The 22,480-nt window shown below is 45.0% G+C and overlaps 1 protein-coding gene across 6 annotated transcripts in view; it reads right to left on the bottom strand.

Annotated features, from left to right (window-relative positions):
* The window catches only part of FAM214A (family with sequence similarity 214 member A), a 49,559-nt gene extending 35,420 nt beyond the window's left edge, over positions 1 to 14,139 (bottom strand). For 2 of the 6 annotated variants that reach the window (XM_030013025.2, XM_030013026.2), the window contains exon 1: positions 13,722 to 14,139. Coding sequence is in view for 2 of the 6 variants with exons in the window: in XM_030013026.2 (XP_029868886.1) it covers positions 13,722 to 13,737 (16 nt within the window). In the remaining 4 variants the exon portion in view is untranslated. Of the gene's footprint in view, positions 1 to 1,161; positions 1,237 to 5,301; positions 5,542 to 6,346; positions 6,507 to 13,721 lie in introns of those variants that run through there. The other 4 variants (XM_030013024.2, XM_041123303.1, XM_030013022.2 and 1 more) reach the window with 4 other exon arrangements.
* Positions 14,140 to 22,480: the final 8,341 nt, after the last annotated feature.

The following is a 22,480-nucleotide window of genomic DNA, read 5'->3' as shown; positions in this document are numbered from 1 at the left end:
CAGGATGAAAATATATGCAAGCACTTGGTTGGAACAACATTTGCATTTTTAGAGAACAGGTTTGCATAAAAAGGAATGGATAATCCTCAATTCAGCATTGAGTTCAGTATGCTATTTAATTAGCTTTAAACATAGCATATAGTTGAGCAACCAGTAAGCTAATTAAAAATACATATTTTTAGTTACCTCCAAAGCTGACATATTTGCATCAGCTTCATTTGCCCCAAGACAAACAAGTAGTGGCAAAGGGCTGATAATGCTTTCATGCATTGTTTCCAGCAGAAATCAAAATACTGTAATAGTTTCCTCCTGCTGGAGGAAAGGGGGAAAAAAAAAAAAAAAAAAAAGAGAGAGAAACTTGACCTACATAACAAGGCACAGAAGAAACTCAGTTAAGCTGCAGGGTGTTTTTGGGAGGGGGTGAGGTTTTTTTTTTCCCCTCTCCATAACAATGAAGAGTCAAGCAGTTACATATGGCTACACTAACTACAACTGTTAGCAGATTTGGCATTTAACTAGATGTCTCACTTTTAAGGCTTAAAAATATTCCCCTCCTGTTCCAGGCCATTTAATACCCTTGCCCTAACAATGTAATGAATTAACAGAGTTAATTTTTAGGCTGTCCATTACTTTCCTTTAAAGGGAGATTGGGGAAAAAAAAAAACCCCAAACCTCACAAAAATCCAACCTTTCATAGGCTCGATATACAGAACGAAAGGAAGAACATACGGTGAAGCTGTTTGGTTTTTTTAAAGGAACTATTTACCGACTAAAGTACAGCACGCTTCTTCAGCTCAACCGGAGAGGCACGCTTTAGCACGGACGGATTTAAAACCACCTCTCGCAGAAAAACACCAACAAAAATTGCAGATTACTCCTACAGCTACGCTGCTCGAACTTGCTCCGAGCCCGGGAAGACTGTCCGGCCCGGTGCTACCGGCCTCCCAGCCTCCCCGCTGCCGCTCCTCCCCGCACGCCCCTCCCGGAGCCCCCCGACCCGCCCGCCTCAACTGCATCCTCAGCCACAGAATCCAAGGACACCCCGAGTCGGGGAGAGCGGGCGCCGCAGCCAGGGCCCGCACCGGGCCGCCCGCGCAGCCAGCCCCGCCCGGGGGAAGCGGGAGCGGCGGAGGGGGGGCCCGGTTCCCTGCCGGTACACACCTTCTCTGCGCGGCCCTGTGCTCCCGCAGCGAGCCCCGCCGGCGCGGGTGGGTGCCCACGGCACCTTCCACAAAGGAGGCAGAGTAGGGGCGCGCATAGCAACAGGGCCGGGCGCCGATTGGCCCCGCCGGGCGAGCGCCGGCCTCCTCGGCGGCCCGGCCTCCCCCCGCCCCCGGCCGGCTCCGCCGCCCTGCCGGGGCAGGTGAACGGGGAGGGGGGGGGAGGAAAAAAACCACCAAAATTGGCACTGGAGCGCTACCGTTAACAAAAAGGAGCGCTGCTCCCGCGCGTGCCCCCGCCCGGGGAACGGGCTGTCGCGGAACTGCCGACGCGCGTGGGCGGGCGGGCGGTGCCGGGGAGCGCGACCTGCCGGCGGGCCGGGGCACCCACCCGCGGGGCCTCGGGGGCGAACGTCCGCCGAGGCGGCGGAGGACGGGGCCGCCGACACCCCAAGGCGGCCGCTTTGAACCCGTTCCCTCTGGGAGGGGGATTGTGACGCCGCCGAAAGCGCCGAGCCGGCCCCAGCCGCCGCCAGCAGCAGCGGGGCACGGCCGGCGGGGCCTGCCGTGGGGTCAGGCTGCCCGGGGGGCACGCTGGCATTTCGCTACCCGCGCCAGCCAGGAGCTCGGAGTCGGGAACGGCGCCCGGGCATCTCTACGTCGGCGCGACGCATTCGGTGTTCGCGCACGGCACCCGTTCTGAAGAGCCAGCCCCGAGTGGCAGAGCGTGTGAGGTGATGAATATTTACATCTGGAGTGGAAAAAGACGTCAGCCCGTCCTCCCGCCAGCCAGCACGCGCTAACTTCCCACAGCACTTTTTCCACTGCTCGCTTCAGACCCCTCGGAAGCGGCTCAGCTGCCTCGTCCCTCTCACCCTTCCAGCGTACGCAGCGGGGAGGAAAACCCCGTCACTAGCTCTTCCTTGCGTTACTGTAGCTCTTAAACCCACCCCATGAGCAGCCTACTTCAGTATTTTTTACGACCCCCTCCTCAATTTTTTAGCGGGCGCTTTTGGGGACTAATTTATGAAGTTGTTTCAAGCGAGTACTCTCAAAACTGCGCGTATTATTCTAGGTGCAGTCTAAACAACATGTTGTCTGCATTAAACAGTTTCATCCAGTTCTCACCTATTTACAGGAACTAAAGTCAGATGACATTCACCATATTAACATAATCGGCACCAAAAAAAAATTAAAAAAATCTTACTCTCAGCCTAACCACGTCACAAAACAAGACTAAAACTGTTGTTCTGTAATTAGATGCCACGAAACCATGAGAAGTCCAGATCAAACTAGACTTCACAACCACATCCAAAATCCAGTAGCACCCACTCACGCATTCAAGAGCATGGAAAACATGCTACTTACTTCACAGAACAATGGCTTTTCCCCATTCACATTTTACATAGCAGTATCATTTAGCTGTGGTTGCGAGAAAACATAGCCTACACGAGATTTTAAAGCAGACATTTTATCCGAGGAAGGTTGGATACCTTTTAGTAGTTGGTCCATTTAAAGACTGTAGATACAGATAGTGCCTTACAGAAAGTTATATGCAAAACATACCATTTCATTAGTCACTGACATTCAAGCTTCCTGTATATTTTACGTCAGTTTGCTTTCCAAGTATTTTCCTTTCATGGAACATTTACTTCTATAAAAACACCGTAGTTTACACAGTTGTCTGAAAAAGCAATTTCAAGTTTTCTTAATCAAGCAACCACCTAGTCTTTGAAAAAAGTACTCAGATGATTTTCTGTGGAACAGTTGTTCAGTATCTATGGGAGGAACGGGAGGGGTAAGAGGAATATTTATCACATTGGTAAACACAGCATGTTGAAAAGTTTTGCTAACAAGAGGCAGAAGCAACAACCCTGAGTCACTTCCCACGGGGGCCAGCAGAGACAGTATTCAGGAGCCACCAGTTGTTTTTACAGGCCAACTGACGATGTTTTAGTGAGGAGCAGCTGCCCCTAGATGACAGGCATACCTACCCACCATAATGCTCCTGAACAGTCTCTCCATATTGGGCCACTGGAGTGCAATCACAAAGATCCTTTTCACACCTGATATTCTTCAAATACAGTAAAAGTAGGACAGCATGTTGACACTCCAGCTTTTAAGCTTACAGTCCTAAGCCAGCCGCAGGTATGTGGAGCTGAGCTCTGTGTCTGTGGAAGAACACCCCAGCAATGAATGCATCAGGCCTAATAAAATGCTAAGTTTAGAAAGTGCAATATTAGAAATTCCACCAAAAAAACCACAGCTCAAAGCACGCTACTCATTTATCAGTTTGATCTCAAACTCTTCCACAAATTCCAGCAGAGGCACAAGATACATACAATAACAGGACATTGCTAGCGCGACTGAACATAAGAGAATACAGTAGCACAGAGATATACATAGGACTTTATCCTAAGCTGCATATTCCATCATCATCATAAAGTAGCTGCACTTAAAATACTAATACCCTTGCAGTTTTAATACTGTGCAAAATGACGAGTAATAAGCAAGATAAACAGACTGTATTTTAACCCACCTTCTGCCACAAACAGGATAACACTTATTAAAATAAAAAAGATGAGGTCTTGATAAGAATGGATTTTATCCTAACACAAACTTTAGGAATAAGCACTCCTACACATTTCACAAAGCAGGAAATCGCAGCCAAGCGTGATTCATCTCAGTATCAAGTCAACTACGCATCAATTCAGAGGCACTTGCCAGTAGACCTAATTGGCACCATCCCTACATTACAAAAAACGCCCAACTTCAGCCTTTGGAGGGCTGTGCCAAAGCACAGGATGTCTAGTAAGAAGCTAGTTCAGAAAAACACTCTAGTTCAGATTCCAGCCCTGCCTCGTGCGGGAAAAGCAAGGTGTGCACACGACTCCCAAGGAGCAAAGCATAAGTGACTTCATGGCACCTCATGTTTACACAGCCTAGTTGTAGAGACAAGCTAAAAACAAAAGCACACTTCTACCAATGCATCCCTTGCTTGAAACAATCATTTTGCATTGAGTTATTAATTTGCAGAATATAAAAACCACTAAGCACTCTCATGTAGACAACCCTATTCCTCTTCTCCCCGCTCAGATGCTCAATTCCTCAGAACAAAGCTGAGATCAGTTCTTGATGCTTGCAACGCACATTAAAGAGCTGATAAGATATACCATTCACAGTCTCAATAATTTATGTATAGTTTTCCTTCTCTGATGTTTAAACTCAAATTTCTTGAGTGAGAAAGACAACATACGGTCTACGGCACACCTAGAAAAGTCGTAAGCATCAGATGGTAACAGTTCCACTATGATTTTAAACCAAACCAAAACAAAAAATCAGTGCATACCATAAAACTGCTCAAAATTTCATACTAGAAGCTTAACTGAGGATGAATACAGCCAGCTTACAAAAAGTGTCTTAAAACATTTATGAAAGTCCATTATATATTCTCAACATGAAGACGGGATGAAAGAACATACAATGCATATCAAGCATCATCACTTAACCTTTTCTCTCTAGTGGATCCAAAAATACTTTCTCAGAGAAACTCATTAATTCAGCAAGGCTATCAGTAGGAAACATCCAAAGGCAGTACAATAATAGCCGGTTATGCCAATTTTAGTGAACTAAATCACTCCATGTAAGATGAGGTAGATGTGTATTCTAGCAGTTTTGCACTGATGTCCTGTTCTTTACCTTCAAATTTTTCTAGTATTATCAACTATTCCTCCTGTTTCAGTTTCATAAACTGGCTACTTGGTTTTATTCATTCACTGTTTAATGGCATGCACACTGTTAAAGAGGTCCTCCACACCTTGCTTGTGTTAGCGTGGTGTAACCACTTACACTGTGAATACTGCTACTAGTGTAGTTATGGTAGCAATCATTACCCAGCCCTCTCCTCCAATTCTGGTCCTCCAGATACTTTGCTTCTCGTGGCTTCTCCACGGTAAACAAAATTTCTTTGGCCATTCAAATAGCATGTGCTTCAAAAGGAAGAAGCTGATTCCCCCTCAAAATAAAGCAGAACAAAGCCATACTTTTCATTAAAAGGTATCTGAAGTGGGAAACCTTGCACATTAAATATGGCTGAAGACTCGCTTTTAAGGAATTATACAGCAGAGAAAAAAGGATTTACCTTTGAGCAGCATGAGTGTTGAGACCGATCCCTTTGACCTAACCATGCATTCCCGGTCCATATGGATCTTGACAATTTTATCCCCCCTGTTCAGTTCCTACAGGTAGGAAACTCCTCCTCTTTTACTCCACATCACTGGAATAATTACTAAAGCTCCTCTTCTCTTCTTGATGTATTTGTTCTCTTCACCCCTCCCCACAAGTCCAACAACTTTATCAGAATTAAAGGCCCGAGTAAAAGCTGTAACAAAAAAGAGCAAGTAAATAGGATGTCTTACTGGCGCTGTGTTGTAAATATTCACATCTAACATGCAAACAAAACGCACTGATGCTTGTGACTTGAAAGAGAACTGCACAGAAAAAAAGCATCACCCCAACATATCAAAAATTCACTCTCTGCTAAACACAGAAGTTATGCCTTCAGCAAGTAGTCGTCACACACATTTACTCAGATATTACTCTTAACCACCCTCTCTGCCCCTCCAAGCCTACCGACAAAGCCTTGTACCAAACTTGCTGACCTCCCTGAAAGTGTGAGTTTGAGCTGTGGCTTGTTTCACTTACGTTGTTGGGCTAGTGCCCTGGCAGGGAACCAAGGAGAACAATACCTGGCAGGGGAGAATGGCTTCCCATCACTCTGAAAAGAGAGCATGCTGACCACAGCAGCTCCTTCCTGCACTTCTCCTTCTCCTTCCCCTGACCCTCCGTAGAAACCACCACCACCCTACCACCTCCCACCATGGTACGGACTGTACTGAGGATACGGGCTAATACTCGCCATCCTCAACTCCCCTGAAGTTCTCTCTCTGCCCTTCCCTCCTCCATTATACCCAACAACAAGATGATACTTGCACAGCACCCTGAGAAAGAAGCTTAATTTATTGCAGCACAGAGAAGTGTGAAACATGCCCTAGAATCCTGAAGGCTTATCAGTGGGCAAAAGAATCCCTGCGTGCACAGCACCATTAAGAGGTTAAACTAGCATAAGCGGTCACCTGCATGTAGTCTCACTAAAGAAGATCACAGTCCAAAATGGACTTACTTACCAACCCGTTTCCCAGGGATCTTAATGGAAAAAAAAGTCACTAACTTCACAGGATACACAATGTAAAACAGATGACATGGCTCGTGCAACCAGAGATTCTTTATTTCAGATACGTTCTCTTTTTTATTATACCTCAGAAGAAAATCCAACTTGTTTTTTCCCTAGGAACAAAAAAGTCATACTTGGCAATAGGTTTGAGAAATGCATTGATCACTGCTAAGAGAAAAGTGTAAGTGTCCTGTGGTTACTGGCTACTACATGCCTGGACAGAAAGAGATTGGATGCCTTCCCACAAAAATGAAAAGCAGTCAAATCAAAATAAATGTGTATGGGGGGGAGCTGAAGAACTCCCTTTATTGCTCTTTATTGTTATTTATCTATTATTATTACCTTTATTGTTTCTTTAGAAACAACGTTGTCCAGAAGACTTCTCAGTAAGACTATTTTGTTTACCTTTATTCATAATAAGGATTCTTACATTCAGAACAGACATGAAAGTGTCATTAGTATTTCACATTTGTGGCGTGCTTCCTTGCCCATGTGTTCATCTGCCTCCGTTGATACATGGACAGGTCTCCTCTCCAAATTATGCCTGAGAACATCCTCATACTATATCCTATTACATCTTTGCATTTTGCGTCAACACAATGTAGTAATACCATCGCAGATAGCAACTTTAAATAGTTCTGGTCCCAAAGCTAACATTAAAGGGTAATGCAACAATCACTAGCCAAAAGAACTAGTCAGGCCGATTTAACAAGGAAGAAAATGTATTAATACAAGCAAGTTTGATTTGATTCGGTCAGAATAACACTGAATTGTTAAGAACAGCTGAAGAACTTTCATGACTGTCTTACAACTCAATTGTACTGTTTACAAGTAGCCTTTATAAAAAAATATCTCTTCCAATCTTGGTACAGTTATGCATGCAGATCAAGAATAACTGCACATGGCTTTGGCTGTGTGCTTATAGCTATAGTCATCCCACCCTGCACAGGACCAGCAGAAAAAAAAAGATTATGTAATGAATGTGAAGTCTTCCAAAGTCCAACCCAAGTCCAAGAGGTACTCTTCTGTATTTGCATTCACCCAGGTTTACAGACGACCTTAACTGCCTACTTATACATGTAGTTTTTGTACTCAGCAGTACAAAGGTAACCATGCAATTGTACATGCACTTCTAAAACAATTTAAACTTAAAAACTGGCTTCTGTCTAAACATTAAATACAAATGACCTGCAAAGACTGAACAATTTACTACCACCTTGAAAGACAATGATGTGAGACACCTTCAAAAATCTAAAAACCATAGTTTACCAAGTATCACTAAGAATGGAGGAAGTAGTTATTATAGCTATAATAACAGTTGAACTACAAGACCTTATTGACTAAAAGAACAGCTAGTAACTGCCGGACTGTTATCCTAAACTTGTTGCCGATAGGATAAAAGTCTATGGCTATTTCACCACCATTTAACAGTTGCTATTAGTAGACGTTTGCCAAAATAGCAAAGAAACATTTTGTAATCAGTGAAGCAGACAAAGCAAGTTCTTTTAACAAATGTCATATAGCTGGTTTGTTCCCGTCAGTTACTCTGTTTTCACAGAAGATTTCTAATTTTAATAAGCAGAATTTCATTTGGCAAAAAGCTCACATCTCTCATGAGAATCTGTATTTATAAATGTTAGCTTATTTTTAAAAACATTTACAAGCTGGCAGACCTCAGATCCAATAATAGTTTCAACACTGCCCTTAACAACAAAGTCCAACCTAATATGCTTCAGCCCAGGGATCTGATCTGGCATGCCAAAGTTTCTCACTTCAACAAGTAAAGAATACGGTCAGAAGGGTCAGTAATATAGCCCAAGCCTATGGGTTTGGCACATCCACAAGCCCCAAAATATCCACCTAATTGCCACTCCAGCATCATCTGTTTTAGCAACAAGAGCCCCTCTGAAAGCGGCTAGTATGGACAACACCAACTAAACAAAGAGAAAACGGCAAAGTTGTTACTAGTATGGTTTGTTCTCTCTGAGGAACAGGCATGCATGAAGAACTCTCACTGTTGAACACGAATAAAAGCACTCTTCCAACCCAAGAGCTAGTTCTACAACAGGAGGACTTGTCTCACTGTTGACATCTAGGTACGAGTTGCAGAACAGGTAGGAAAACTTTAACATAAGCAGGCATTTCAAACCAAAATTTAAGATTTTCAAATTCTATAAATTAATATCCTTAGATTTATTGGGGGGGGCGGACACACGTTAAGCACCTAAAAGCTAAAAATTCTTCGAAGTTACATTTTTGTAGTAGAAATTTAATAAGACATATATTCTTATATATATATTCTCATATATCAATAAAACATATATTCCCATTTCATGGGTGCAAGGACAGAGCTGTATTGGAAAGCATCTCCACCCTCAATTAAAACAAACCAACCAAAAAAAAGGCTTATATTCCTGTTCACTCATCCTCATCCACTGCATCTATATATTATGTGTGTTCAGGACAAATCTGTTCTCCCCAAAGATTAGAGTTAGATGGCTTCATGCCTTATAAATGGAATGAGTGTAATATCCTGACCACCTGTCAGTTTGGTTGGTTTGGTTGGGGTTTTTCACCCTGAACAGTTTTACGTTTTCTTTCTTTTAAAGAATAAGCCGGTTTTATTTGAAAGGAAAAGCAGACACCCCACCCCCCCCACACCCTTTCCTGCCCGTCAGAGCTAGCGTCCCTCGTCACACGCACCTTCTCGCACGTGTCCCCGCGCAGCAGAGCGTGTTTGCCAGCACGGCTTCCTCTCGGGCTAAGAAGCAGCGTCACCTCCAGCTCATTATCACCCAACCTGCACTTACCTGTGGCAACCAAGCCCGAAGCATTGCCCAAACGCTTTTGGAGTGACAGCTCCACTAAGCAGGAAGCACCTCATTTCCAGTTTATTACTTTGTTTACTGGCTACATCATTCCACCACAGAAAAGTTTAAGTGCTTGGTGACATTTCGCTGAGAAAATACTATAAAATTAAAGCGCCTGTATCACAGTGCAATATAGGACACTAAAATACCACTCATCCTTTTTCAAAAGATATTTTCACTTCCTGATCTGCATATTCTGTAGCACATTGTCTTTGCTAAAAACTTTTCCACAAAATCTTTCACGGAGTTAATACAGGGCATAAAAGCAAGTCTTGTTTTTAAAAATGAGGACCTTATCCAGATCTCCTAACTTAACAACTAACTCCACAACTCCTGAACACATTGGTTCGGCTCACTTCCCCCCCAAACACATGCCTCCTCATCCTTCCTCCTAAGGATCTGAAGAAAAGCATTCAATCAACTGTTCATCTTCATTAATCTCTCCTCCAGCTTTCCTCACAGACACATCCAGAAATCCTTTAGCTACGTTTCCAACAGGAGGTAGCAAACAGACTTTTGTTGAGCCCAAAGAGTTAGCTCTTCCCATACCAAACCACCAAATAAGGTGGAACAAAGTATCTTAACCCAGTTAACTACAAACACACCCAGAGGCACATATCTGAGTTTGACTTGCAAAGAAGGAAGGAGAAGAGAAAAAGCAGTCTTCAGACTGATTGTTTCTCTCTTGTTGACAGAAAGCCATTTCTTTAAATTAGGATAATCTCAAGGAGGGAATTAACGCTTCAGAAAGTAAGAGACAACTGCTTTTTGCTTAATTTGTAAGTGAAAACAGAATAGTCTCTACACAGAGAACACACAGCAGAGGAATAAACAAAGAAAGGTAATAAAAAAGTAAGAAAAGACTAGAATAAGGTGGTAAAAAACAGCCAGCATGCATTTAGAGACAAACAAGCCTGTCTTCCTCCTTTAACTGATCATTCATGCAGTGAGGGGGAGGGGGGAGGAAGGAGCAGTAACGCTGAGCTATTTAGACTATAGTAAGACTTTTGATGTCTTGTAACATTCCCACAGTAAAATATGACTATACTGTAGATTCATCTAAACCACAAGATTTTTTCCAGTTGTGCACCAAGTGTACTCTAAGAGTACATAACAAGCCTTCTGAGTTTGGCAGTAAGCTATCACCCTGACATTATGCAATGTTTTCATTAACTCCGATGGTGAAACAGCGTGTTTATACAGTTTATGAACAAAGCTGAACTGGAAGAGTTTGCAAGCAGTCTGCTACGAAGTCTAGTTCTGTCTTCCAAACTCAATAAACTGGCGAAGCGATCAGAAGTCATTAGAACGAAGTTCAATAGAAGCAAGAGCAAAGCTCTGTACTTGAGGAAGGAAACAGCAGTCCAAACATGCAACACGAAGCAGCTGACTAGGCAGCTGTACTGCAGAAACAAAATCGTGATGATATCGTCCATCAAAGCTAGGTAAGCTGATATGTTGTTACTGCAGAAAGACAAAAAAAAAAAAACCAAACCAAAACTCAAACATCACTCCAAAAACACTGTATGTAAGAAAGGGAGATAAATCATTCTTCTCACTGGCACTGGTGAAGCCTCAGCTGAAGCAACGTGACCACGGTATTTTAAGATGCTTCAACACTTCACTTTAAGAATGGCAGCATAAGAAAGGTAAAGCCAAGCAGCAGCCATCAGTATTTTAGTTACTGCATTCTCTAGACCCAATATAGAGGCAGTTATGTGAATGTGCTTAGAGCAAGCACTGCCCTTCCACACTGACACACCACCTGATGGGTAAGTCCTGAGCGATGCTCATGAGACACGTTCTGTGAATGCGCTGTGCCTTTGCATGGCAAAGGGGTAAGTCCCCATTTTCACCTGCACTTTCAAACCTCTCTTCCTCACTTAAACTGCTCCATGGGTCTGCTACACAACACTCCACATTCCATCTCCTCCATACCGCTCTCATATATTGCATGTTTCTATCTGTAATTTTCAAACTTTCCTTATTATAAAGGAAGGTAAGTACCTTAGGGCTAAATTTCCCTTTTTTCTTCATTTCTGCTCATCCTTCTCACCTCCTCAAATTAAAATATTCTATAATATTTCCCACTGTTAAAAAAAGCGCTTGCGCATTTAGATCTCCCCTTTCTTCTCCTGAACCACCCACTTTTGCTGGTGATAACAAGAATCTTACTGGTAGTATGACAAAGGCTAAACCATACCTTCTCCCAACATGCCTGGGCATTACATCCTTAAGTATAGTTTTAAGCTTAATTCTAACTACAAGAACTACATCTCCCTGTTCCAAATGGACTCTGATACAATTATTTGTAAGAATGAAAAAAAACCCAAAACATTTCAAGTCTTTTTAAGAGTCTGTTTCTTTATGTTTCACTTCATGTGCAGATTTGCAGTCTTCTCAGGATTTTGAGGGTCTGTAGAAAAGTGAAGACTGTGGCAAGCTGAGTGGTCTGCTTCTCTCCTCTCCTTTGCTATTAATTTGCGACAATTGGAAGCAGGTGACTGCACACTTGACTGCCTGTATCTTGTGGTGCAGCTGCTATGCAGAAAGCAGCACATTTAAACATTTGCATGATTCGTGCCTCCTAAGAGTCTCTGTGGGCCGCATGTGGCATTTAGGCAGCACTTTCACAACACCCTTTGTGCATGGTATTGCTCTATTACATTAGCTCAGTTAAGCCAGAGGTATCTACTAAAATGGCTGAAGATACTCTCCAACGTTTGGCAAGATACATGATTTATTTCAAGAGTTTTGTTAACTGTCTTAAAAGAATTTCAAGATATTACTTCTGAAGGGTTTCACCCAGTTTGTGATAGACATTTTACAACAGACAGGAATCTCGATTTATTAACGTCAGCTTAGGAAAAAACAACCCAACACCACAACAACCCAAAAACCTAGTAACTTGCTTTCTTTATAAATTTGGTTTCCTCTGCACCAGATTGGTTAAAAAAAGGCATCTGATCACTTATCATACAGCAACTAAAAATGTTTCTAACATTCTTTTTCTGCCTAAAAATTAAAGAAAAGAATAGACAAAGGTCACATAAAGGTTTTTAACCGCTGCAGCAGAACATTTTAAAGCTGCAAATATTGACTTGGGTTTTACCTGGCTATTTTGAAATTTTATTTCACTTTGACAGTAAATAGTTTTCAAACTTCAGGGTCTGGTATGAAAATCTAAAGCTATTCTAAAAACAACCTGCCTTGCTGCAATCGACCAGGTGAAGGTTTAAGCAATTAAGAAACAAGGAGGAAAGCAAAGAGAAAAGCCCATTTAAAATCCCTAGTACTTAAACCCCATTAATTTATGCATATGTTTATGATCGGTTCCGTACTATCTGTGCTATCATCACACCATATAATCCTTACAGCATACACATACAAGAAATCCACCTAAGAGTGGTCATTTATGCAGTGTCGCTACTAGCAAACATATCATTAACAAACTTAATTAAGACGTGTATGTCATGTAAGTGTTAGCGTTTAATACACAGATATCCAAGCTATCTTAAAAGTGTTTCTCAAAACACCAAAGTGATTATGACACAAAAAGAATGTGTTTTTAAAACTGAAAGCAACCAGGTAAACAATAGAATCATCAAAACTTTAAGAAATCCAAATATCCAAGCAAGATTTTTTTTTTAATTAACACTCAAAATTCTACGATGAGCACTCATGAGATTTGTTTAAAAAAATAATCTTGCTTTAACTAACAGGAATCAATAGTCACTGGTCCTGTGGATCAAAACAGAAGTCATGCCGTATTTTCAACTCTAGGGGCATCAGCAGCTGTTGCTATATTGCAAAAGAGCTGAAGTGTTATAAACATATACGTAGACAGTCGACTTTATTTTTCTGTAAAACCAGATGTTAGTAATCCAGAAAAGATGTAACCGAAGGATTGTGAAAAATTAGTATTTCGGCATGCTTGTTATGATACATCTCCTTTATAACCGCAACAAAACCCACCGTCGGGTTATAAAACAACACAGATGGAAGTTACGGTTATCTTCAGGGTGTTTTTCAGCTACGTTTTGACATCTGTGTACATGTGCCGACATTGTCAGTCGATGCCCGATTTGCCTCGGACCGCCTCTCGCCTCGGCGCTGCAGTTCTGTGCTGACAAGCTGATTGTGTTTGACACACGAACTGCAGCATTCCCAGAGCAAAAGCAGCTCGCTACGGCGTTCGTCTCCCTTCCACCCAACCAAGACAATGGAAAGCCGAAGGGCAGGCAGGACATCGGGCTGTTAACCCCCTTCGCAGGGCACCGTCCAGTATCCCGCTCTCCTCAGCATTTCCCCAGTTGAACCCGAGTACCTGGATTCTCTCCCATCCCCCCAAAATGACCGGGGAGGGGATACGGAAACAGAGCGATAACACCGAATACCGGGCTACCTCTCATCCCGGGAACAAAACCCAGAAGAGAAATACCTTGATAAACGCTTTACCTCGTTCCGGCTTCATTCTCCTCCGTTTCCTCCGCGAGGTCTGAAAGGAGCCGAAGCGCTCTGCCGCTCTCCCCGCGAAGCCCGGCCGTCGCTGCCTCCCGCCAGCGATACGAATTATTTTTCGCGTGTCAAAACAATAAGCCGGAGGCCGGCCGCGCCGCCGGGGGCTCGCCCGACCCCGCCGCTAGGAGCTGGGCCCGCCGGCAGGCAGGCTGGCGGCGGCCGGCCGGGGGAGGCTGAGGGCCGGCGGCCTCTCCCCGCGCCCAGCCAGGGTGTCCTTCCGTGACACGGCGCCGAGCGGGGCTATTTATAACCTGCCGGGGAAAAAATCCCACAACAACAGACCTCGGCTCACCCCCGGCCGCGCCGGCTCTGAGTCACCGCGGCCCCGGGCGATGGCAGCCCCCGCCGGAGTCCCCTCCCTCCCTCCCTCCCGCCTGCCCGAGGAGGGCAGCGAGCTCCCCCCCTTCCCTTCCCTCCCCTCCCCGGCCCGCGGCCCGCGGCCCCCGCCCCGTCACCGGCCGGCGGCTGGCGGCGGGGGGCTGCCCGGCACCTTCATCCCCGGCCCCGCCGCTGCCGCCCGGGCTGCCGGGCCGTGCCCCCCGCGCTTCGCCCCGGTCAGACAGCCCGCCCCTCCCGCCGCCGCGGAGCGCTGCTCTCCATGGCTCTGCCTCCCGCCCTTCCTCCTCCTCGCCGCTGACTAACTCCCCTCCTCTCCGCCGGGCACTCCCCGCCTCCCGCCGAGCGGGGCACACATATCACAGCCCGGCGGGCAGGGCAGCTCGGCCGCGGGGGGCCCGCCACGCTCGGCCGCCGACAGGGGGGGTAGGGCGGCGGCCGCCCACCGGCACCGCGGGACCGGGACCCGGGACCCGGCTCCGCTCCGCGCCCGCCCCGCGCTCATCCCGCCCCCGGGCCGGGCCCAGTCGCCCCGCCCCTCGCCCGCCTCACGTGACCCGCGGCGGCCAATCCCCTGCCCTCACTTCCAGCCTGGCTGCCCGCCCGCCGAGCAACTCGGTTGTCATGGCAACACAGCGCCGGCCCGGCCGGGGCCTGCCGCCCCTGGCGGGCCCGGCCCGGCCCGGCGGCGGGGAGCGCGGCCGCCGCTGCCCTGTCGGCACCGCAAACGGTGCCGCTGCGGTTTATCGGTTTACCCAAACGGCATCCTCCCCTCCTACCTTCCCTCCCGCCCCTCGCCAAGTATTTTGGCAGGCAGCTTCCCGCCCCGTGGAGGAGAGCGGCCCCTCACTCACCCGGCTCCGGCGGAGGCTGGCGCGGCCCTTCAACCCGCTCCCGCGAAGGGCCTTTCCCGCACGGCCGTCCCCCGCTTGCCGGCCGTCAGCCGCTTGCCGGCATTCCCTCTTCACCCTGTACAGCTACGCAGGTGCTCCCACGGTGGCCCCCCGCATTTCCCCACGAGCGCGTGCCCGTCGCTGTAGGGGTTTATCTATCTATCTATCTATCTAGAAACACAGGCGCCTGCTGAGCGGCCACTCGAAGCGTGAACTGCCCGATCCGCGGGAGGTTGTGCCCCCCGCCCGCTCGCAGCGCCCGGCCGGAGGAGCTGCGAAGGCGGGGAGGGGGCCGCGTTTGTGTGCCGGGCCCCGGGGGAGCCCGCAGCCCTGATGCCTTCCCCTCACGCGCCCACCCACTGCCCAGCCTGGCAGCGCCGCGCTTGACGCTCCGCTTGACACCGATAACTATTTTGTGCAGAGAAACAATGGAGTCGGCCGGGCTGTGGTTACACAACCGCCTTAATCCAGCAGAAATTCAAGATTCCCCGAAGGGATGGGCCTGCACCATCCCTCGTTTCGAGGCCTGCGCGGCTGCCTGGCAAAGCAGGTCAGGAACGGGGGCTGCCGAACACGAACCTCCCCGCAACTGCGGCCCTTTCTGTGCCCTGAGCCTGAGTCCGTCGGGTGCGGGCACACTGCTAGTGCCACCACAGACGAGGGGGGAACGAGCTGCTGCGGTGGTAGGGCTCCCTCTTTCACCAGGGGCCCAGATCTATGCAGGCTAAAGTGGCCGTGGTATCATGGCCTCGTGACAGGAGAGGGAACGGGTCCTTCCCCTTTCAGAAGACCCTAGCTCACCTGGAGACTGTAGCAGGACCAGGGAAAGCCCCACAGACAGCTCTGTTACTCTGAGTTGGACTCAGTCAGAAAAGACAGATGAGATGATATGGGCCTCTCTCACTTTAATGTGGTCCTGTATTTCACATACACACAGACACCGCCGCGCCTCCAGTCATTACACTGGCAATTCCCTGCCACCGTGATTATTGTTTACAAACACTTCCATCTTATAGACTGAGCGCTACGGGGAGCACTCGCTCCCTACAACGAGATGATTTATAAATATGCACATCTTCTGCCCTTTCTTTAGAGAAACAATGTGCACGGGTCAGTCAACTAACTCCCCATCCTTTCTGGTGCGCCAGGATCCCTGCAGATGCATATACACCTAGGATCTGCGTAGCCCCCCTCTTCTCACAGCCAGCCGAGCAGCCACTGAAGATATTGCAGAGAACGTAAAAATCCAGAACAACTCAATTCGACACTGTTTGGCTCATATGAACTACACCTATTTCCCTCTTTCATTTATCAGTTGTACATCCTTACACTGGGAGGGTGCTTCACAGAATAAACTGTCCAGTAAACATCTCTCATTTCAGTCATACCCCAAAATACGTAGGCAAGTAGGAGGGTGTCATGCAGTGCTTTGATATTACACTCATAAGTACATGACTGTCACTTCTGTTGCTGTGTGACTGCTGTAGATACGTTTGGTAATTACAGATCTCGCAGCTCTCTGCCGGATGCAATATAATTGCAAATGTGGCAATCCAGAATTATAAAAGGAGGAATTTGACTGAGCAATAAATACTGTAGATGTGTGTATATGTGAAGTTCAACATGACTACGCTGGGCATGATTCAGCCACCTGTCAGATCCTCCTACCAGTGATAGTCATCCTAATGAAAAGTCACATCCTTTAGGCCACTAATTGTTGCTGTAAGACATTGCAAATTAGTTTGTAGCTTGTTCTAATATTGGTTTTACAATCAAAATCAAATCTGCCTTTCTACTGTTTAACTACGACTGTAGCTATTTAACTGTTATGCTTCACATCGTACTTTTTAATAGTTTTAAAAGTCTTAATCTCACTTCGGCACCTTTTTTTTATTAAACAGCTCACCAGACACAATTAGGCCCAACTTCCAAGAAAATGCCCTCTCAAAGCACTTTTTCCATAGTATTTTCTTAATTAATGAGCCAAACAGTAAGTGCACAGTTTCCTGTTACTTCATAGTTCTTAGGAGTTCAACCCAATGGGAAATGTAGGTGCCAGCCTGAAAAACATTTACCATAAAAAAAAAAAAGACGTTCTAAGGGACACGACAAGAGTAAGCCAGGCCGGGTGTGCACTGCTACTCCATGTGACTGCATAGGAAATTTCAGGATCAGCTTCCCCTCTTGAGTCAGACCATTTCTGAACCCAGAGAACAACGGGTATGTCTGAGATACATGCTTCAGGTCCTGCTTCACTTCAGACAAGGAAGGATGGTTTCCCTTTTGACCGCATAGACATACAACAGATCTGAAAAAAGCAGAAGAGAAAATTGAGAATGATTAGACAGATTTAATTTTACAATATTTCATGTATAATATTAAAAGCAAAACAAGGACAAATATCCCAAACAAGTTTGTGGACTTAGTTTGGCTAAAATGATTAAAAATGGCCTTGAACTCATAACTTCCCTCCCAGTCACCAACCAAACGATAAGCGCTGCATGAATACGCAGAGAAAATATGGCATAAGGGGCTTCAACCACGGGAATTCGCTTACACATACTTGGAAATTTTGGGGGAACAATGACAGTATTGAAATACATTTCTGACCTCAGAAGCTGAACATCAAGTTAAAACATCTGAAAAGCATATGGCTGCATTACACATCACACAAAAGCAGGATTAACTTAGAAACACTAACAGAATTTTAACTGCCCTCCCACTGCTAAGTCTAGACCAACACATACTTCTGGGAGCACAAGCAGGGACAAAACCAGGTTTCTTATCAGTTTGTGTCTCATGGTTGATTAACTTTGGTGTCTAGACAGGTGAGAGCTTAGGCTGCAGCATCCGTGCAGTCAAAGCAGCTCTTGCACATACAGTCTCCAGTGCTGAAAAGTGGGAGTTTCAGTGGCAGCCTCTTTCTCAGTGGAAACCTTAACAGGGCCACCCTACCTCCCTTTCCTGAAATGCATCAGACCTTTCTTCTCTTATGAACACTACCCACATGTGAAGCGTGGCTGAAACTGGCCATTGGATTTAAAAAAAAAAAAATCCCTACTTGGGGCAGCATGACAGAGTGTTGTCACATAAGCTTTGTTCATATAGAAATGAAGTTTTTGTTTTTTTAAAAAATAAATCAAGATAAATGTATGGCTATGTTTTCTTTCAGACCTTCAGCACTTTACACTTTTGGCATGGTCCCTGCAACCTGGAACAGAGTGTATTTTAGGTTATATCCCCAAGTGTCTTTTAAGCTTTAGCTGTCAAAGAAGTGGCATCTGATGCAGCAGATCAAGATTCCTGTGATTCCTGGAGACAATTACTGCCTGTTAAGTGATGTGGCACAACTACTTTTGACATGGCTGCCACCTCTGTGGTATAAAGCCACCACACTTGGGAGAATATTATAGCCAAAGGATGAAGACAGTCAGAAATAGACTAGAAGATACAGTATGCAATCAAACAAATTTGAAGTGTGCTAAAAAAACCCTATGAGGAATCACTCTAATTTAATTGTCACCAGTAGTAACCACTTTGGAAGGAGCATTAAAATAGAAATGAGTTATGTGCTTGTAGGAATTTATTAGTCCGCAAGAACTAATAGATTCCTACAAGCTGTTACTGAAACTGAAAGAATTATAAACCAATATATTTAAAATATCAATATGTTCTAAAAGTTTAGTTTTAGGGGTTATAACCATTTGGCGTTTGGTTTTTAGTTCATCAATATATACAGATAAGTGTGTCTAGTTGAATGGAAAAGAATTCATCATAATTCTTTCTCAAGATACATATAACCACAATAGCAAGGATAGCTTGAGAAAACTGTCTTCTGTATGTATGCCTACCTTTGTGTTACCACCATTGGCTTCAGCCTCCAATACTTCCGAGCATATGTTTTAGCCCCATTCATCTTTATTTAACAGCTAGATTTAAGTATTTGAGTAGCATCAAGCCAATCAGATTCAAAAATACATTAAAAATGCCCAAACTGCATTTCCCATCCTTACAATTTCCAGGTAACATGGTTTATTATGTCATGCAGAGATATCTGAGTGGCATTAAGGCAGTGCTTCCAGACGTCCTCCACTTGCTTCGTTTCACCCTGATCTGAGAGGCAGGAAGACCTTGATGCTGGGAGCCACAGAGGTGGTTTTGTTCTGTATTCCTCTCCAGCCCATGCAGAAGTTCCTCCACAAAGCTTCTCACCAGCGTGATTTTGAACAGCCCTTAGGCCTCTCTGTTACATTTGGGGCTTGCCTCAGGATCAAAGAGAAGAAAGTAAATTCATCTCATCTTTTAATTTTGAGTCCCCAAACACAGACTGTCATATCAGAAAGTCTGCAAGGTAGGCCATACTCATGTTCTACAGAGTACTACATGGTGAGAACTCTGTGCACTGGGTATGTGCTGATACAGTTATACACAGGGATAGGAAATGAAAACCTTCAACCCTGGACGTCCAACATTAGCCCATAACAACATTTGGACATTTAAATAAAAGAGCTTGATTTTCAAAGGAAAAAAAAAAAAAATCATCTCCAGCTCCCACTGATTGCCGCAGAATTTGTCAATCCGCAGCATTTTTAAAAACCAGTCCACCTCTACTCAGGATCCTAATTATGGAATCAGGCACCTAATTTTAGATACTTATTTTTCAAAATTTTGGCCTATTGGCTTGATTCTCATCTTGTTATCTCAGCTCTCCCTGGTATAAATGCATCAATTAAGTCAATGGAGTTACTTCTGCAGGAAACCTGGCCCATGACTAGAAAATCAGGATCTGCAACAGAGTGGGAACAGCAATATTTTAGTTTTCTTTCTTAGAAATACACAAATCACGGTCCTGGTGCTAAATATTTTCAAGAGAGTAAACAAATGTAACAAGTGTAAATCAACAGGTGGTCTACTGTTAGACCCTGGTGTTTGCTAACTTACAGGGATTTATCTTTTCATACAGTTCCTACCAAAAACCTCCATTGCTTAATTTCACGACTAATTGGCCCTTTCAAAGTAAAAATATATAGCTATTTTCATGTTCTTACCTCCTAAATTCACTTTTTGAAATTAGTAAAATGCTATCTGTTGGGTTTTTTTTTCCCCTGCGTGCTCTCAAATTCCTTTATTTTCTAAGTAGTACTGTCTCACTGGAGACACAGCCAAGACTTAGTTGAGAGGGAACTATCAGAACAACAGAGCAGTAATGGCACTCCTCAAAAGGAAAGCTTATCCTCCCTGCCAGAAATTATTTCCTGGACTCAACACTTTGCTACAAAACCTTGTTTACATACAGGAGATTCCTTTAGTTGGAAGCAACCGAGTCCCTGTCCTGCGCTGCTCCTCAAGTTCCCCTGATCACATGGGATGCCCTGTGCCTTCTTCGCTCTCCTGGCAGCAGCAACAGGAGCTTAGCACCTCTCAGGATGGAATCTCTGCTTCTGCTGCTCTTCCAGAGACTGAGGTCAAGCCTTCTTGCCAACAGAAATTAAGCCCTTCCTGCGTTTCCATAATTCACTTTGGAAACAGTAACTTGTATAACCGCTTCTCTGTTCAAAGCAACTCCTAAAATGATACTTCATAAACCTTGTATGCTTCTTTAGTAACTGATGTGTGATGCGTAATTAAGATACCAGCTCCGAAAGAGAATCGAGCTGTCTCATCTGAAGTGGTGACTGGTGGTAACAGAAATATAGAAGTATGAAGATAAAGACATGTAAAGGTTCTGCTTTACAAAAAGATTAACCACCAGTTTTGCATAAATGTCAATCTAAGCGGATACCTACTCAGTAAGATCGCAACAGTTCAGTTTCATTGCATCAGCACTTATCAGGCAGTAATGCACTGAAAAGTAAACAATTGACTTGCGAATAGATCATTAATTTCTGAAAGAGAGGGAAATTATTCTCTTTTACATAGAAGATATTTTCTGTGGCTGTAATAGTCATTCTAGACTGGAAACAGTTTTGTTGGGTATTTTTTCAAGGGGCTTGTGCAAGTTCACTGATGAATGCTAACATTACACAATGTTTACCCAGGACTAAGCTTGATGGAAACATTAATCAGAAAATATATAGGTTTCCATATAAAAATTGAAGTTTTTGTAGCAACAACAAGTCATGACATTCCCTGAACAGAAGCTAGAGATTTATGTTTGCCAAGAGAAACAGCAAGATGTCACCAACAGTAGAAGGTTTTGGGAAAACAGAAGCACAAGAGCTGTTTCAGTCTAGGTCACCTCTCGCCACTCAGCACTCTGTTTACTTTTGAAGAGGTATATGGAGAAGCTATGCCCCAGTTACTCATTGCAGTGATCCAGCAGGAATCCAAGCACCCCATTTATATTATTTCTATTAATTTCAGTGGAAAGTGAGCGCATAACACTTGGAAGGAGGTGTTTGGAGTTTTGCAGTGCTGTTTTCCTATTGATAATGGCTTGATCTATCTTGCAATAATTTCCAGCGCAGTGCTGCACAAGTAATGGCACCAAATTAATTGCTGGTGCCACTCCATCTGGTAGGCGTTCATGAAGTTCAACTTCTGATGCATCTGCCAGCCCTGTTTACTTTCCCTCTCCTACCACAGCAGCCGGGTCATGGTTTAGCACTATACCGACAAGTTGGCGGCACATCCCAGCCACCTTCTCCCAGCTTGGCCAGCTCTCTCATCTATGGCAGGACTCGCGTTCACAGCCTTTGCCCTCACGTGCCTCCGCTGCTACTGGCTGCTCATCTGGAGCTTGAACCACAACCACCTTTTGCCAAGTTTTTCTACACAGCCGTCTGCAGACTTGCTATCCCGTTCGGCCTCTGTCAGGCAGGCCTTTGGACTTGCCAGTTTCAGGCAGTGCTCATCCTCCATCACATCAGTACCCATTTCATAGAAGAGTCCAGCAGTCACAGGTGAAGCAGAGCCACCATCCCTCCAAAGGGCCCTCTTGTCATACGTCTCACCCTGCAAGCGTAGCTGTTGCACCTGGGAGCAAACTGACACAGTGAGCACGTTTGCAACACATTAAAGAATTACTACAGCTACACTGCTGAGTGTATTGAAATTACACACAACTTCCCACAGGCACTATAAATGAAAAGGGTAATTCGTTTATGTAGAGAAGCGATTACCTTGCTGGAACAACAAGTCCAGCCTATAGTTCTACCCAGGCTAAATTAATACCACAACTCCTACTAGACTTACGAGAGAGCAGGGCAGGAAAGTAGCACGTTGTTAAATACAGGGCAATATTTAACATAACCACACGCATGGTTTACGAGAGAAGTTGCATATCATTTACTAAAGTAGTCAGTGAGTTGGGGCTTATTAGGTAAATGCCAGAGCTATTGCAAAACTGCCATGGCCTCGTTCTAAAAAATTTTAGTTTCATACTTACTAGCCATAGCCCTTCTAATACATTCATGGCCATTTAGTGGCCCATACTACATGTTAAAAAGTAAAGACTGAATGGAAATG

The sequence above is a fragment of the Aquila chrysaetos genome, chromosome 5 (genome assembly GCF_900496995.4).
Source record: "Aquila chrysaetos chrysaetos chromosome 5, bAquChr1.4, whole genome shotgun sequence".
In the NCBI taxonomy this organism is placed as follows: domain Eukaryota; kingdom Metazoa; phylum Chordata; class Aves; order Accipitriformes; family Accipitridae; genus Aquila; species Aquila chrysaetos.
This window is presented reverse-complemented; position numbering and strand designations above follow the sequence as displayed.